General features: G+C 38.5%; 2 protein-coding genes across 2 annotated transcripts; one reads left to right on the top strand and one right to left on the bottom strand.

Annotated features, from left to right (window-relative positions):
- Positions 1 to 8: 8 nt before the first annotated feature.
- On the top strand, positions 9 to 2,052 carry PSTK (phosphoseryl-tRNA kinase; the record flags this gene model as incomplete). The annotated part of the gene is made up of 5 exons (XM_010087014.1): positions 9 to 78; positions 332 to 570; positions 982 to 1,053; positions 1,547 to 1,640; positions 1,847 to 2,052. Coding segments are annotated over 5 exons (681 nt in total), but the record flags the coding sequence as incomplete, so codon positions are not given.
- A 5,085-nt stretch (positions 2,053 to 7,137) lies between these two features.
- On the bottom strand, positions 7,138 to 14,374 carry IKZF5 (IKAROS family zinc finger 5 (Pegasus)). Its single transcript, XM_010087013.1, has 4 exons — positions 14,308 to 14,374; positions 12,842 to 13,005; positions 12,374 to 12,556; positions 7,138 to 8,354 (listed from the first exon to the last, which is right to left on the bottom strand). Exons 2-4 carry the CDS (start codon positions 12,972 to 12,974, stop codon positions 7,411 to 7,413), a joined length of 1,260 nt encoding a protein of 419 aa, XP_010085315.1. The 5' UTR covers positions 12,975 to 13,005; positions 14,308 to 14,374; the 3' UTR covers positions 7,138 to 7,410.
- Between the last annotated feature and the right edge of the window lie 1,190 nt (positions 14,375 to 15,564).

Genomic DNA, 15,564 nt, shown 5'->3' with positions numbered 1-15,564 from the left:
GACCGCTCTGGCTGATCCTGGATGACAATTTTTATTATCGGAGCATGAGATACGAGGTGTACCAGCTGGCTCGCAAATGTAATTACTCCTTGTTCCTACGCAGGGGAAAGGTTTTGAGCTTTGTAGGAAATTCTGTTTTATTTACCTGCCTTTTGTAATGGTCACTTAAAGGTTTTCCTATCTATAGTTTGTGTTCTTTTTAGGTTTGTATTCTTTTCAGGCTCAGAACTAGCGTACAAGTTACTCGTTCAAGTAAAGCCTTATCTTCTGCATGTTGCTCTCAAAAAATTTTATTTAAACAGCTTAAAATTGTCTCTTTATTTTCTTTCAGATTCCTTGAGCTTCTGCCAGTTGTTTTTAGAGTGTCCACTGGAATGCTGCTTGCAGAGAAACCGTCTCAGAAGTCATCCGTTACCTGACCAGACAATACATTTAATGGCAAGGAAAATAGAAATGCCAGATCTCGAGAAAAATGCTTGGGAACAGAACAGCTGCATTCTGAGAAGTTTTGATTGTACTTCGGAGGATAAGTATGCTAATGCATTGACGGAAAGGTTTTCAATAACTACTGTTTTCATAAACCAGCAGGTAGAAGCTTTTTACTGTATCTAAACAGTATGTAAAAAGTATTCCGTATGGTGTTTTTTGGAAGCCAGTTAATACGTGCCAGTTATTGGGAACTCACAGGCATCATTCTTTGCAGAGTTAACATCAAACCTCACTGCACTTCTAAGCTGTTGTTGAAAATTTATGTAAATTGTCTGAAACATTAGGACTGGAAATAATTTGCTGTAGTTTTAGTTGTAATTTGTTTTCATCTAACTTGCTGTATAAAGATTATTTCATTGATTGCCTCATAAATTTAGCTGAAAACTTGCTCTTTTTTTTCTGTGATGAGGTGTCATTACAAAATGAAAGAAAAATCTTCAGTGGAACTGTTCAATTAATATGGTTTACTCTTTTGTTTGTTTTCTTAGTGAGCAGATAATTAGTTTGCTGGCCACTGCTTTGGAAAATCCAGTGAAGCAAAACGAGGAAAACACTGAGCAAAAGGTAGTGCTGCCTGTCTTCAGTCACAGCTCTTTCAGATGATGGTGAATGAGGAAGGGAGTTAGTCTTGAGTTGGATTCAGAACACCATGATGACAGAAACTGAGAAATACCTATTGCATTTCTTGATTGCAAAAGCATACACAGGAAAGTTAATTCTGTTTGAAATGGGCACTTCTGGCACCTTCTGACACCAAACTACCTTTAGGAGTACTGTTATATGTTCTAGAGTAGTAAAAAGAATGCCTTTTGGAGCTGTCACAGCGCACTGAGGAAAATAACGTTCATTTCCTAATGTCACACACATCTGTCTCTGGCAGTCACCCACGCAAACATACCTGCCTCCGAATTCAAAGGAGCAGATGTGCCCTGTGCCAGTCACTGAGTTGCTACCAACGTGTTACTTGTTTTCAAAGAGTTCTTCAAAAGCTGATGATAGTCTAAATAAAATTTAATGTTTGCCTGTGTTCTTCCTTTCTGCTGGTCACGCGGGCTAGGAAGCAGATCGAGCAATCTGTGCCGCTAATGCTGTCCATCAGGCTGATCAGACGTGCAGACGCATCATCTCGCAGACAATGAAGGACGCAAAAGGTATGTGTAGTGTGTTTTAGGTGCAACGTAAGACTAAATTTACTAAATTCCTTCTGGGTAAATTGTTAAGGAATCCCAGCCCTGCAGGTACACTGAGGCCATCTGCTGCAGAAGTCTGGTCAAACTTATTTGTACAATGTCAGTCAAAGTCTGTAAATTTTGTATTTAAACATGAAGTTAAAAGTTCACCTTTAATTGCCTTTTAGATAAAAACGTGCTTCCACATGAGATGAAGGGCCTGGCAGAAGAACTCAACAAACTCAAAACAGAATTTTTGGAAGACTTGCGTCAAGGAAGCAATTTGAAAAACCAAACGTGCCTACAAAATCAATATTCTGACCCTGCTACAAGTGTAATTTCTTTATTCCAACATGAGGCAGCCAATATAGTTAATAAATATATTTTTAAATAATGACATAGAGAAAGTTGGTGTTTTTTTAAGAGTCTGGTGTGTTTAAAATGCAATACTGTTTCAGCAGTCCAGCTGCAAACATCTGAGATATACAGCTGCTTTCTCTGGAGACTTGTGCCTTCCCTAGCTCCTGTCTTCATGTGACAGAAATACAGTCTAGCATACCATGTTTGATGTTGAAGATCAAGCCAACAGCAAACCCTCCTTAGATTTAAATTTCACAGAATCATAGGAAAAGCTAGCCCAGGAGGAACACCTAGAAGTCATCCAATCCTGTTTCCTGCTTACAGCAGGACTAGCTTTAACCATCTCAGAGCCTCATCTAGCTGAGGTTTTGAAGACTACCATGGAGGGTGAGCTGCTCTGCTCTGTCAAAGGAGTAGCTGAGCATTCCCAGAGAATATGTGCCTGGAAAGGTATAAAAACAAGAAGTGAGATGGAGTTTAGCACTTCAAGCTTAAAGGGGGTTGACAAGGAAATGGAGCATCCACAGTCAGGCTGTCAGCACCTAAATTTAATCCAAGTCCTGGTTCAGTTTCCTAAGTTTCTTTTGTAGATCAGGCTCTTGGTTTCTCTGATGGAAACTTTGCAAAAAACAAGGAATTTGCGATGCAGTTAAATTAAGGCTCTTGAGTTGCATGCACATACGCACACGTAGGATTAACTCCAGTGTTTAAAGGAAATTTAAATTTGGTGCCACCTTCAAAGCTGCTAACAAAAACATACACCGAAGTTCCATATGCAGTGACAATGACCTCACCACGATAAAAACTCCAATTTCAGACATACAAGCACTCTTGATAAGAGGGAAATATGAGGAAACAAAGAATTTGGAAGATGACCAAATGTGAAACATTAACAGCGGAAAAGAGTAAAGGAGTGTCCTGGCTCAGCATCAAAAATGAAACATTTTCAGCTTATGCAGACAAACATAAATACATTGTTCCTTGCTTACCTTCCATATCGACACCATAGCTAGCCATAAGCTGTTCACCAGTTCCAGCTGTTGAAGCATATGTAATTAAGAATTAACGTGACACTTGATTAGAAAGTATTATTTTATTAATATCTTACAAAAGCAAAGCCTCACAACATAAACTACACTAGGTAAGAGTTATTTCAGAATTAACCTTGTAGTCTGAAAACATTCACTACACAATAAAATTTATTTTACAGCTCATAACTGGTTTCATTTCTTTGCATATAAAATATGCTCTTTACACTGAAATACATATTAACAGAGCAGGTACTTAGAAGCACATACACAAAGATTGCTCAATGAAAAATGCTTCAGCAGGGAACAGATTTCCTGCAGCAGAACATCCATTTGCTGTAGATTTTCAAAGCAGCTTAAAATTAATAGAAAACTTGCCAGTGAAGACTTCTAAATTACATTCCCTTCGTCAAAAAAAAAAAAAAAAAAAAAAAAAAGAAACAAAAACAAACAAGCAAACCCCCCAAACATTCAGGAACAAAACAAATAGCAACAGGTCATTTTGCTAGGAAACACTGGTGGGACATGTCTTCCAGCACTAAGTTTTACGTTAAAATGCCAATCAGCACTTTAAGTCAAAATCTTCTTCCTCTGAACATTTTATCTGTGAAAAAACAACTGTTATTCCCTGTTAGCTGCTTCACAGTTAGGTTAAGTATTAACTACAATAATCTACTAAGATCTTCAGTCTAATATTTGCACGTTCATTGGAATATTCAGTCTCAAAAAGTTGGTATTAAGAGTACTATAAATAGTGCATGTTAAAAATGTCAACAAATCTATAAAATAAGCTATTACAATAAAAACAAACTCCAAAGTTAATGTTTTGCAGCTACAGAACTTAACAGAGTCAAGCTATGGAAAAATTTCAGCTCACTCCCAAACTTCCCTGTTGATACAAGTTAAAATGCTAATCATTACCTTATAATATAAAGATTCGGGTTTTTATTTTTTTTAAAAAAAAACCCCAAGAAGTTAGTGCAGTGTAGCACATGGAGAACTAAAAGTCCTAACCGAGAACTCGATCCCACAATTCCTGACAAGTATCCCTCATTGACTCTGAGTAAAGCCTGATCGTGCAACAGAATCGTCAGGATCACGCTCCAAAATAGTTTTCCAGTCCTAATTCTGGTCTTTAAATTATAGTAAAAACTATGTAATTATGAAAAACTATTATGAAAATGCACCTTCCAAACCTACTCGGTAGCCAGAAGAAAATAGATACAGTTTGGCACAACTAAACACACATTATTATGTTGAAAAGTTAAGAATCCTCATCAGAGGGTGACCCTCTGAAGGCCTGGGATGTCAGCAGGGAACCACCCCAGGGATCTGGCTGTGGAATCAAGGGATGAACACCAAAGCATTCTGCTGCCAAAGAACTGCCTCTCTGCAAACAGGAGCTTGCACAAGGAAAGAAGGAAAAACAGTTTTTCAACACTTTCTAGATGTTGAAGCTGATTTCATTTTCCTGGGGTACATGGAAGCAGAAACAATGGTATTAAGGCAGCAGTATTAAAATACTTCTAAACAATTTGCAAGATTTCAGGTTTGATTTTTTTTCTTACTGAGTTCTGTTATTAAGAACCTACATTCCCCTACAACAGAGGATGGCCTCCTAAATAAGGGCCCCTCTTCAATAAGACCATGCAGGCTTCCTCTTGTTACCAGCTACCTCTTAGTGACCTAACTATTCCCCTGTCCAAAATTTCATTCAGGAGCATCATGGTTCAGAAATCATTTCTAAATCAACAAATCATGAGCCTACACAAATAGAAAAGTCTACAATGCTTGCAGGCACTGCCAATGAAAGTGGTAATGGATCAGAAACTGCATAAATGGAAGGATGAGATTGCAAATATTAGCATACATTAGAGTTCATCTCCCTACTGATAACCAAGCACCACCCTTTCATAAGTTTCCTTGGAGGTGCTAGAGCCAAGGAATAAAAATTACATCATCTATCAAATGGCAAGGAAAATGACCTCTACAAATTGCTAATTGTAATGGTCTTAAACATTAATGTTTGTAGTCCTAATATCATATTTTAGCCAAATTTAGATTTTCAAATGTGTCAATACGTGATTAAGAGAGAGCTATCTCTTCTACATTATTCTTTGACTAGAAGCATCATATTACAAAACCTGTACAGAAGCAGTAACTTCCAACGGGATTCTAGTTCAGTCAACTTGGTAGTCCTAAAAAAAAAAAAAAGGATTCTGTATGCCTGAAACCAAAAGCATTTTTAGGAGTCATAAATGTGTTATCAGTCATCTTCACCACATGGGAAATACTTCAATGGTCTATTTTTGACCTCATTACAAGAAGACTATGTGCAGCCAAGAATCCAGTTCCTTGAACTGGTTACTTAAGCACAGAAAACCCAGCAGTAGGTAAGTTAGGTAAAGAGAAACATATTTGGTTCCTAACTTTCTAATTAATTAAAGTCAAAATTACTCCTAAAGCTAAAATTCTCAGAAGGGTGTTTTTCCTGCACTGATCTGAAGTCACTGTAAGTTTTTCCATCAGCTTCAGGAAGCTTTTGCTCCCATAACAATATAAATCTGAATAAGCCAAACATCTGCTCTTCAGATTCCACCTCTGACTTGCAGAAGATTAAGCAAACCTTGCTGCTTTTATCAAAACATATTTGCTGCCACATTTTGCTGATAGTAAAATGAGAATACATAAGGGAAGCTTTAATTTGTCTCAAGACAAACTAAGGTAAAAGTGCATGTCTAAATATGGGAAAGGATACAGTTCTTCACGTTTTTGAAATGTGAGAAAATCCTGTGTAGCATACTGAGAGCTTTTGTTAATTTTCCTAGGATGTTTTATTTAAGTTTATATTAAAGTGCCTGTCGGTTAGCCTAGGTGCTTCTAAAGTAAGATGTACAGTATAAAAAAAAAAAGAAACACATGCAATGGACTTCATGTACATCTTTTGTTACCATTTGCCACCTACAATTATTAATCACAATGATTTCAAATGTAGTCAGACAGTATACCTTTGCCTATTACATGAACAGTTCAGAAAACCCAGAAGCCCCTCCCCTTATTTCTAGCACACCAAAAAGACAAGAGGTCTAGGGGAGAGGACAAGACAAACTGACCCCCAAGTTAGCTGAAGTTTACTGTAAACAAGATTATACAACTTTCAAACATACAGGCAACCTATTAGGTGTAGCTTGGCCCGAGATAAAACAGAACAAATGCTTTTTGATTTGTAAACTTTTTGTTTGATTCTATTAGAACTTCTATCAGCAAGACAGAAGTCTAATTGTGCAAATTTTAAATATCTGTACAAATCAGATTAAGGCAGTTAAAAATATCATGGAATATATATTAGTTCTACAAGCTCTTTATTATGACTGTTTAAAAATTATCTCCTTTTCAAAAGAATGACATGGAAAATTTTGGTAAATGTAGTTTAAAGTAAGGTGTCATGTTTAATTTTTTTTTTTTTTTTGTATAACCAGTGAATGAGAAGCCTCTAACTCTTGCTTTTTTTCCTACCAGTGTTTCATTCACAATAACCTGTTATCTTCTAGTTTTGTGATGAATTTTAAAAATAATAGTTTAATTAGTGTTGGAGCCTTAGCATTAAGAGTTTAGACTATACTAAACAAAACCTTATTATTAACTTTCATCAGATTAAAGCAAGTTTTATATCAAACTGAATTTGTATGTGACAGTTGCTTGTGTTCATTTTTCCAATTTGGAAAGTTTTTCAGGATTAGCATGTCTCCAAATGCGTCATTGCATCAACCTTTCCTTCCCCTACAGTCAATATATTTTGTCTTGCCTAGTAAACAGTAAGTGCATAGAATCATAGAATCACAGGATGGTTTGGGTTGGAAAGGACCAAGTTCCAACCCCCCTGCCATGGGCAGGGACACCTCCCACCAGCCCAGGTTGCCCAAAGCCTCATCCAGCCTGGCCTTGAACCCCTCCAGGGATGGGGCATCCACAGCTTCTCTAGGCAACCTGGGCCACTGCCTCACCACCCTCATAGTGAAAAACTTCTTCCTAATGTCTAGTCTAAATCCTGTGTTTCACAACGTCTGCTCTGCTTCTACATACGTAGAATGTATACTGGGATTAAACGCAAGCAACTTAAATTTAGCAACCAATGCATGTAAAAGCATTCCAATTCTTATAGCACTCTTTCAGCTTTATTGAAAGGCTACATATATAGCAACCACCATATCTTCTACAAAATTTCCCTGGCAAGTTTTATCACAACATAGAAATAAATCTGCCTCCTTTGTCGAATTGATTCCTAATGGGAATGTGCAAGCTTTTCTTCAGCAAGTATGAAAAATATACTGTAATATGTTAAAAAACTAAATGAAAGCATGTTTTCAATGTTGACTATGTTGGCCTCTTGCAAAATGGCAAGCAAAGTCATACTTATTTTTACACTTACACCCACATATGTTGCACTGAAAAGGATTTTCAAATCCATGACACCCCATGTGAATAGTATATAGGATATTGTCCGCAAAGTACATGTCACAGTGTTGACAGTGATGCAGAAGCTGAGGGTCCTGAACCGGGAGGGTTGGAGCTGGAGTACTTGGCTGACTGTTACTTATGCTGGGAGTACTGGTGTGGGCACTGCGATCACTGCTGGGACCCGCCACGGGACTATAGTTCCTCGGATTGTGTGCAGGCCGGGGATCAGGGCTGGTTGGAGATGAACTTTGAGGAATATTTGCTGACACAGCTGAAACTACGGCAGGTGCAGTAGTTTGCTGTATCATGAAAGGCTTTTCATCCTGACATGAAACAACATCAGGAGAGGCTGGATTTTGGTTTTCAGGTGGCAAGCTCGATAACTGTCCAGCTAATGTAGAGAGCTGGTTTAAAGGGTTATCTACCACGAGGTCTTGTGGATCTCGCGGCAACCCACTGCTCTGTGTTGTTTTTGTCATGCTCTCATATGCTTCAGTCTGGATATTTGGGATTTCATGAGTGAAATCATTAAGGTAGTCTGGTTTCTGAACCACCATGGAAGGTGGACTCAAATTAATTAATGCTCTTCTGTTGTACCCCAAATTGCTGGTCTTCTTCTGCAAAACCCCCCACATCTTCTTGCTGCTTAGGGAAGACCTCGTACCCTTGATAGGCACCATTTTATGTTTGCGCCTGCGGTGGTGAGATAAGTTGCTTCGGTCACTGCAGCGGAAGGAACAAAATTCACATTTGTATGGTTTTTCACCAGTATGCGATCGCATGTGAGCTTCCAGATGACGCTCGTAAGCTGATGCAAAGGGACACAAATGGCATTTGTGCGGCTTCTCACCTGGAAAATTAAAAGAGATTATACTACAGCATCTCAGAGTGCTTGAAAAAGGCTTTTCATGGAACAGAAAGTAGCTAACTGGGAGCTGCTAATCAAACAGTTCAGCCTCAGTGTCACTGAAGTCTTGAGTTTAGCTGGCTATTTAGTGAAAGAGCGGAATAAATTCATACACCTCTGCCTCACCCAAGTGATAGCAAGCATAAGAAAAAAATGTGACCAGTACTAGCAGAACAGATAACCCAACTAGGAATCACAGCAATGATGCCAAGGACTGAACGCAATGATGTTTGTGTGGTGCCCTCAGTTGGATCCCAACTCTACCTCACCTATAAAAAGCACATAAGCAGGTAGCCACAGGAATGTCTACATCACCAAAAATGTAAACATTTTTAATGATAACTGTGTTTAAACATTGAGGTATCCTTTTGATATCTTCCAAACATTCCTACTTTTAAACATCCTGGAACTACTATCTAAATAACCCGTGTACACACGTATCCACTCAAGAACTGAATTTTGAAAAAGGATCCTGTGGCTAAAGCGTTATCAAAGAAAAATAAAAACCAACTAACCTCTAGAAAGCTGTGTGCTCTCTCCGACACGATAGTAAAGTATTCTCCTTTCTGGTAGGCAGGACTTTGCTCTTCCATTAAGTGACATTTAGAGATATTCATATTAACACTTCTTTTAAAAGAAGTACTTAGAAAACTTTCAAACATAATTACAAGCCAACACATTTGTAACATAATACTTTGGAACTTTTTATTTTCTTTTCATAGACTGATCTTCTGTGAGTTTTTAGATCCAGGTCTGCAATGTTAGAAATGCCTAAAGGATTTGATGCATGTTCAGGTGCTGAAATGAAACCACCTTATCTTTCCATCTAGAATGCCAGGTCAATTTCTAAATCACTGTTGTGCAACTGATTCTCTTGACACACATCATGACAGACTCAAAAAACTGCAAGTCAGCTCCTTCTCTTCAGCCTTTACTTTTTTTTTTAAGCATTTTCTACTATTTTAAATACAGGGCAATACATTTGTTTTAGGGCTTTCGAAATCCATCTAGAAAGCGAGAGATCTGAATGCAGCAAGGGCCACTGTTACACCACAAGCGCTACACAGGCCCTGCAAGATGGTGTGGTGACTGATACAGAAAGCCCTTCCCATGTGCACATCCCACAGTTTGGAATGACAACCTGGGACACTGAAGAGATTATTTTTTTTTGTCCTACATCACTGGCTCTTCAAGAAGAAAGCAATTTTTGTGCTGCTTCTAAGTACTTTATGTGCGCCAACTGAAACCATGATTTCTCTATAAGCATGTATATGCGTTCAAATATATGTGTAAAGATCTGAAGATCTGGCACAAACAATGTAGTAAAAAGACTGCCAAAATCCCCACATTCACAAAGAACTTGTCAACCTGAATGGTCTTACTTCATTCTGAACTGGTTACTCAGCGGTAAAGATTTCTATCCTGTGTTGCAGGCCCTTAATACAACACAGCTGATGAACTACTAATTACACTGCTGTCAGACTCAGCATGAAGTTAATTATACGCTAAGTAGCACTTAATAATGGTTGTGTGATCATGCCTGGGTTATAACCAGTTTGGCAGATACCTCACTGCACTTGCATATTATCCAAGATGCATTATCTGTTTACTGACACTGCTCTGAGGCTACTAGTCAGCTATCACTTCCCTATTTTAATTCTCATTCAGACCCTCTGAGCCTTCATACTCCATGCAATCCACCTCTTGGCCTTTGGCTACACTTCCCCACCACACCTCCTAGCAAAGCCACACTCAGGTCTTGCCCTTAAGGGAAAAAAAAAAAAGAAAGAAAAAAAAAAAAAGAAAACCAAACCAAATCAACCCTTCCTTGTTCTGGAGTCTCCTGTCTCTGTACAATGGCTCTTCAAAAAGCCCTGCTTTAAGGTAACGGCAAAATGGTGTTGCCCTCAGGACACCTGCAGTGCTGTATTAAAATGTATTGTAAAAAGGCAAAGGGGAAGCTATACAGGAAAACAAAAAGGCCTCTGGCAACCTGAGATTTTGTCTATATTATAAAACTGAAGAGATTGGTATATGGAAATGAACTGTTATGATTGTACAGTCACTGTGCATTGTCATTAGGCATCAGATACATTTGAAGCAGTCACCTAGCTATAAAGCATTCACTGTGTGAAAGGGTGTCCAAATCACTGAAGCCCTTTGATGCCAGGTAGGCTGACATCCTGCGTGTCCCTCTCTTACCACTAGCTAGCTTTCTGAAACAGAAATAATTCAAACTGCATGATTTTGCAGTAGAGTGATGTGTGCCTTCAATTTGGCTACCTTTTCCTAGCACCTTTGTGAAAGTTTCTTTGATCAAATGGGTCATGCATATATCCTCTGGTAACGGGAATACCTGCAGCAGCACTGAGACAATAGTTACCCTGCATGTAAAGCTCCATTCTCCTGGTATAATGCTAATATCACATACTAGAACCATAAGAAACAACTCAAAATGTCAGTCAAGGCACAAACCCAAAGTATTATGCTTTGTCCTAAAAAAATCACATTTGTGTAGCTCAGGGAATGTTTGCTTCTATATCACCACTGGGTCAGGGATTTTTGAGGACATTTCTCAGTGTGCCAATTCCTGGTTGGAATCTTTCTTATTTCTGTATATATTACACTACAACCGTGCTGCAATGCTCATAATCTGCAGCAGGCATTGTTCTGGTAGCTCTAGCCATTTACTGACCTCTACTCCTTTAAGAGGCAGAATAAAAAAGCATTCTGAAAACAGAACTGTTAACCTAACGTATTAATGTTGTGTCAAATACAGGTACACAACCTACAGTATTTTATCCACACTGGAACTATACAAAATTTCCACTGGTGTACTGGGTTTGCATGGCCAGGTTTTGGTAGAGAAGAAGCTACAGGGGTGGATTCTGTGAGAAGCTTCCCTTATGCCCATGGGCCAGTGTCAGCCAGCTCCAAAACGGACCTGCCACTGGTCAAGGCCAAGCCTCCTGTGGCCACGTGCAGAGAGGAGCAGGTTTGCTCTCAGGACTTGTGACCCTGCGGGGGACCCACGCTTGAGCAGTCTGTTCCTGCAGGACTGCACCCTGTGGAAGGACCCACGCTGGAGGAGCTCGTGAAGAACTGCAGCCCGTGGGAAGGACTCCACGTTGGAGCAGTTCACGGAGGACTACCTCCCACGGGACAGAGCCCACACTGGAACAGGGGAAGAGTGTGAAGAGTCCTGCCCCAGAGGAGGAAGGAGCAGCAGAAATAACATCTGATGAACTGACCACAACCCCCACTGCCCATCCCCTTGCAGGGGGAGCAAATAGAGAAATTGGGAGTGAAGCTGAGCCCAGAAAGACGGGAGTCTTTTATTTCTCATTACCCTGCTCTGATTGCTAATAAATTAAATTATTTCCCCCAGTGGAGTCTGTTTCGCCTGTGATGGTAACTGGTGAGTGATCTCTCCCTGTCCCTATATCAACCCACAAGCCTTTCATTATATTTTCTCTCCGAGCTGAGGGAAGGGAGTGACAGAGCAGCTTTGGTGAGCACCTGGTTTCCAGCCAGGGTCAACCCACCACAACCAGCAATCTGAAAACAGCAGTATTTTCATAGCTAAACAACAGAGGAAGAAAGCTCCTATCAATCTCCAGGCAGCATGTTTTTCAATTTTCTGATTTGCAATGCAAAATTAAACGTTACATTTAGGGCCCTTCAATTTACACTGATGCTTTCCTTATAAACTTCACCCTCATATACAGTTACTTTAAACTCAATAGTCTGCAATAATAAATGTAAGTAGGAATTTGCATGATGCAAATAGGTACATGGCACATCCTTAAAAAATAGCCTATTTTAAAAAACCAAAAACCAGTTCTAATTGCTGAGTAACTAAGTAGTATCAGACTGCTTGAAGATGCTAACTCCTCACATGCAAATCATAACGAGTTAATACCACAATGTCTCACAGCAAAGTACTGCAGAATATTTCATACCTGTATGAATTCTGATATGCTCTATGAGCCGTGCTGTTCCTTTGCTGGCATAGTTGCAGTATCGACACTTTAACTTGCCATCAAATGTCCTTTCAAACCCATCCACTAACATTCCTGAGTTTTCATCCAGTGAAACTTCAACAGAAGGATGATCCAGACCATTCTGATCACTTTCTGTCCCAGCTGTGAATAATGCAACAGAGGTTTCAATCAAGAATCAGGGTGATACTATCTACTGTGCTGTGAGACTGCGCCAAATAATTTTTGCTTCTATATGGCCTTGGTCTTTAAATACAGAGTTAGAAGAACATAACCTGATTAAAACAAAGGTTTGTACACATTTTTCTGATGTGAAAACAACTATAAGAAATGCTTCCATATAATCGTAGTAGTCTGCATAATTATCTGCATGTAAACAGTGCAGTCATTCTCCAAAAAATAAAATGTGTAACACTGAAATTAGCTTACCTCCTGGAAGAGTCACTGCTTCCTTGTCTCCACTAACTGATCCAGAAATCATATTTACATGGTGAGTCTGCTGTGTAAGATATTCCTGAAAATCTTTTACAAAGTCCAAAGGTTCCTGCTTCTTTTCACCCATATTCACTCTTTACGTTTACAACCTCTTGCGCCTAGAAGGAAAAATACTTTCAAACCACAAGCATAATTGAATTTGAAGGCATTCATAAAAACAATTTTGTTTTTTGTTGGTTTGGTTTTTTTAAGTAAAGGATTACTTTTATCATACAGGATGACCCAATGCACAAACTGACAACCATAAGAATATTACTTTTAAAATTGTCAACTCATTAAAGATCACCAAGTACATATTACGGGGGAAGCCGTTTTCAGCAACAGTAAAATAAGGACAATATCAAATTGGATAAAATTAGATAATAATCAAAAACAAGACGACACTGCTTGATTTGCCTTTTTTGTTTTTTAAATGAATTGTACCTGAATTTTAGTTCCCTGCTAAGTAGCAAACATGCTCCAAAACGTACTCCCAGCAGGTCAGAGACAAAGCAAAGAACACAGCCTTGCCACTTTCCCTGGAAGGAAAAAAAGGAAATATAAGTCATTATTCTTTCTAACCCCCATGAGCTGAAAGAAAGAAACTTGAATATATATAGATATATATGTTTTGAAAGACAGGTTCTAACATTCTACTGCTATAAGTTTTATTTAAAAAAATTACACATCCAGCAAAAACTTTTCAAAGACTGCATATAGTCCTTTGTGTATCTCACCAAAAGACACTTCTATTTCACTGATCATTTGAAGAGTTTCTGTGGTGAACACGTGGCTCTGAAAAAAATCCCAGAGTTGGGTAAGTCCGTTACAGCAACGGTAATATTGGGTAACCAACTGAATGTTGCTGATTAGCAAAGTTGGAAAGAAGCCATACAGAAAGCAGTATTTCATAGTTCTGAAATTTTAGTTTCCTATTCTGCATAGAAGTCTTAATCTGTTTCATTATTTTGCACTGAAATAATAAAAATATTCACTAGAAGTCACTGCTCTTTTCTGGGACTGTAAGTGACAAGCCTCTTGAGTCTCAATTTGTAATGAATTTATGAAGACAGAACTTAGGATTCAGTTGAAAAGGGGATAATGAGTCAGTCACATTACTATTCCTGCAGATTATAACCAGAAACAATTTATAATGCTACACTTTCAAGAAAAATATATTTTTGTTTTCCAATAGCTACTAAACAAAACACTAGGTGACCTACAAAAACTTAAGTCCTGAGTTCAAGACCACATTTAAACACATTTTCCTGTATTTTCAAAGTTATGTACAAGCGTTAGTTCATTTTTGGTATCCATGTGAGGATGTTCTTTCACATCATACCTAAGTGCACTCAACTGCTATCATTATCAGCACCATTCAGTTAGTTTTGAACACATCTTTACATATCAATTTTGCCTACCCTCCTTTCAGGTGTCACCAGCCTCGTGTAGGCTTAAGTTAATTTGTGTTCCATTTGCTGGTGTCTCCTGCAATAAAACAAAGATATCAAGACATGAATTAAAGATATAGAAGACAATAACAGAGTCCTGAACCAGGCCAACTTTCACAAATTCTAATAAGAAGAAATAAAAATTTAAAATTAAGCCATTCTAAATGTTGAGTGGTTCAAAGGTCCACGTTTTCACAGAAGAATCTGTGTATCCCTTTATCTAAGGCACAAAAAATTGATTGGTTACTTTCATGACATTTGATTTTTTTAAAGAAAATGACACCATTTAAAAAATCTGATTGAGCAAAAGACATTATTTTGGGGATCAACTGCATAAAACTTCCTTTCTCTGCCTCATCAATTTAACTTGAAAACATTCTTTTTTTTTTTTATGTCCATGTAGGTAAGGTGCCACAATTTAAGCACTGTCTCAAACCTCCACATTTGTATGCACAAATAAACCTTTTGCTATTTTATGTGGTATTTTTAATAGCTACACAACCATCAGTTCCCTTTTTCAGGGAAGAAGGATACAGATCAGATGCTTTCTGTGTCACTACTGCGAACTAGTAAATGCAATTTTAATGATGAGAACCTGAGCAGACTGCCTCGTGTTTCACACACTTGAATGGGCTGATCACAACAGATGTTCCTCAAGTTCTACTTATACAGAACATTTTCTGCATAGACAACCACATCTTCTCCAGCTTTATACACTGATGAGTACAACACCTGTTATTAATTTTCTACACAGGTGCAACCACTGGATTTAATGCAAGTTACAGTGCTGATGTGTACTTAGTTTACTGAGTCTAAGAAGTTATATAGGCTGTGTTAGGATGAATGCACTGTGTAAATATTTCACCTAAAGAATTCTGCTAAAGAAAACACCACGGACACAGTAGTTTAACACACACAGTCAGAACTCCTACTGCACTAATTTTAAAAGAATAAAATAATATGAATACAAGCACATATAGGCATTCTGTTGTCTTTTAAGGAATTAATGATAAAAAAGGGGATCTCTCTGCCCCAATCTCATCTTTTCCAGTACAAATTACTTACAAATTAAAATAACAAAGGGGAAAGGATCCCAAACTGTACCCAAGCCCTTCCCACTGAGTTTTGCCTGTGGGAAGGGGCAGAGGACCGGCAGCGCTGGGGTGCCATCAGCCACGGCAAACAGCCTGCAGCTCCACCACCCCCCTTCCACACCGCTGTGCGAAC

The sequence above is a fragment of the Pterocles gutturalis genome, unplaced genomic scaffold, assembly GCF_000699245.1.
Source record: "Pterocles gutturalis isolate BGI_N339 unplaced genomic scaffold, ASM69924v1 Scaffold38561, whole genome shotgun sequence".
NCBI lineage: Eukaryota > Metazoa > Chordata > Aves > Pterocliformes > Pteroclidae > Pterocles > Pterocles gutturalis.
Note: the sequence above shows the minus strand (reverse complement) of the source record. Positions and strands in the feature narration are given on the sequence as shown.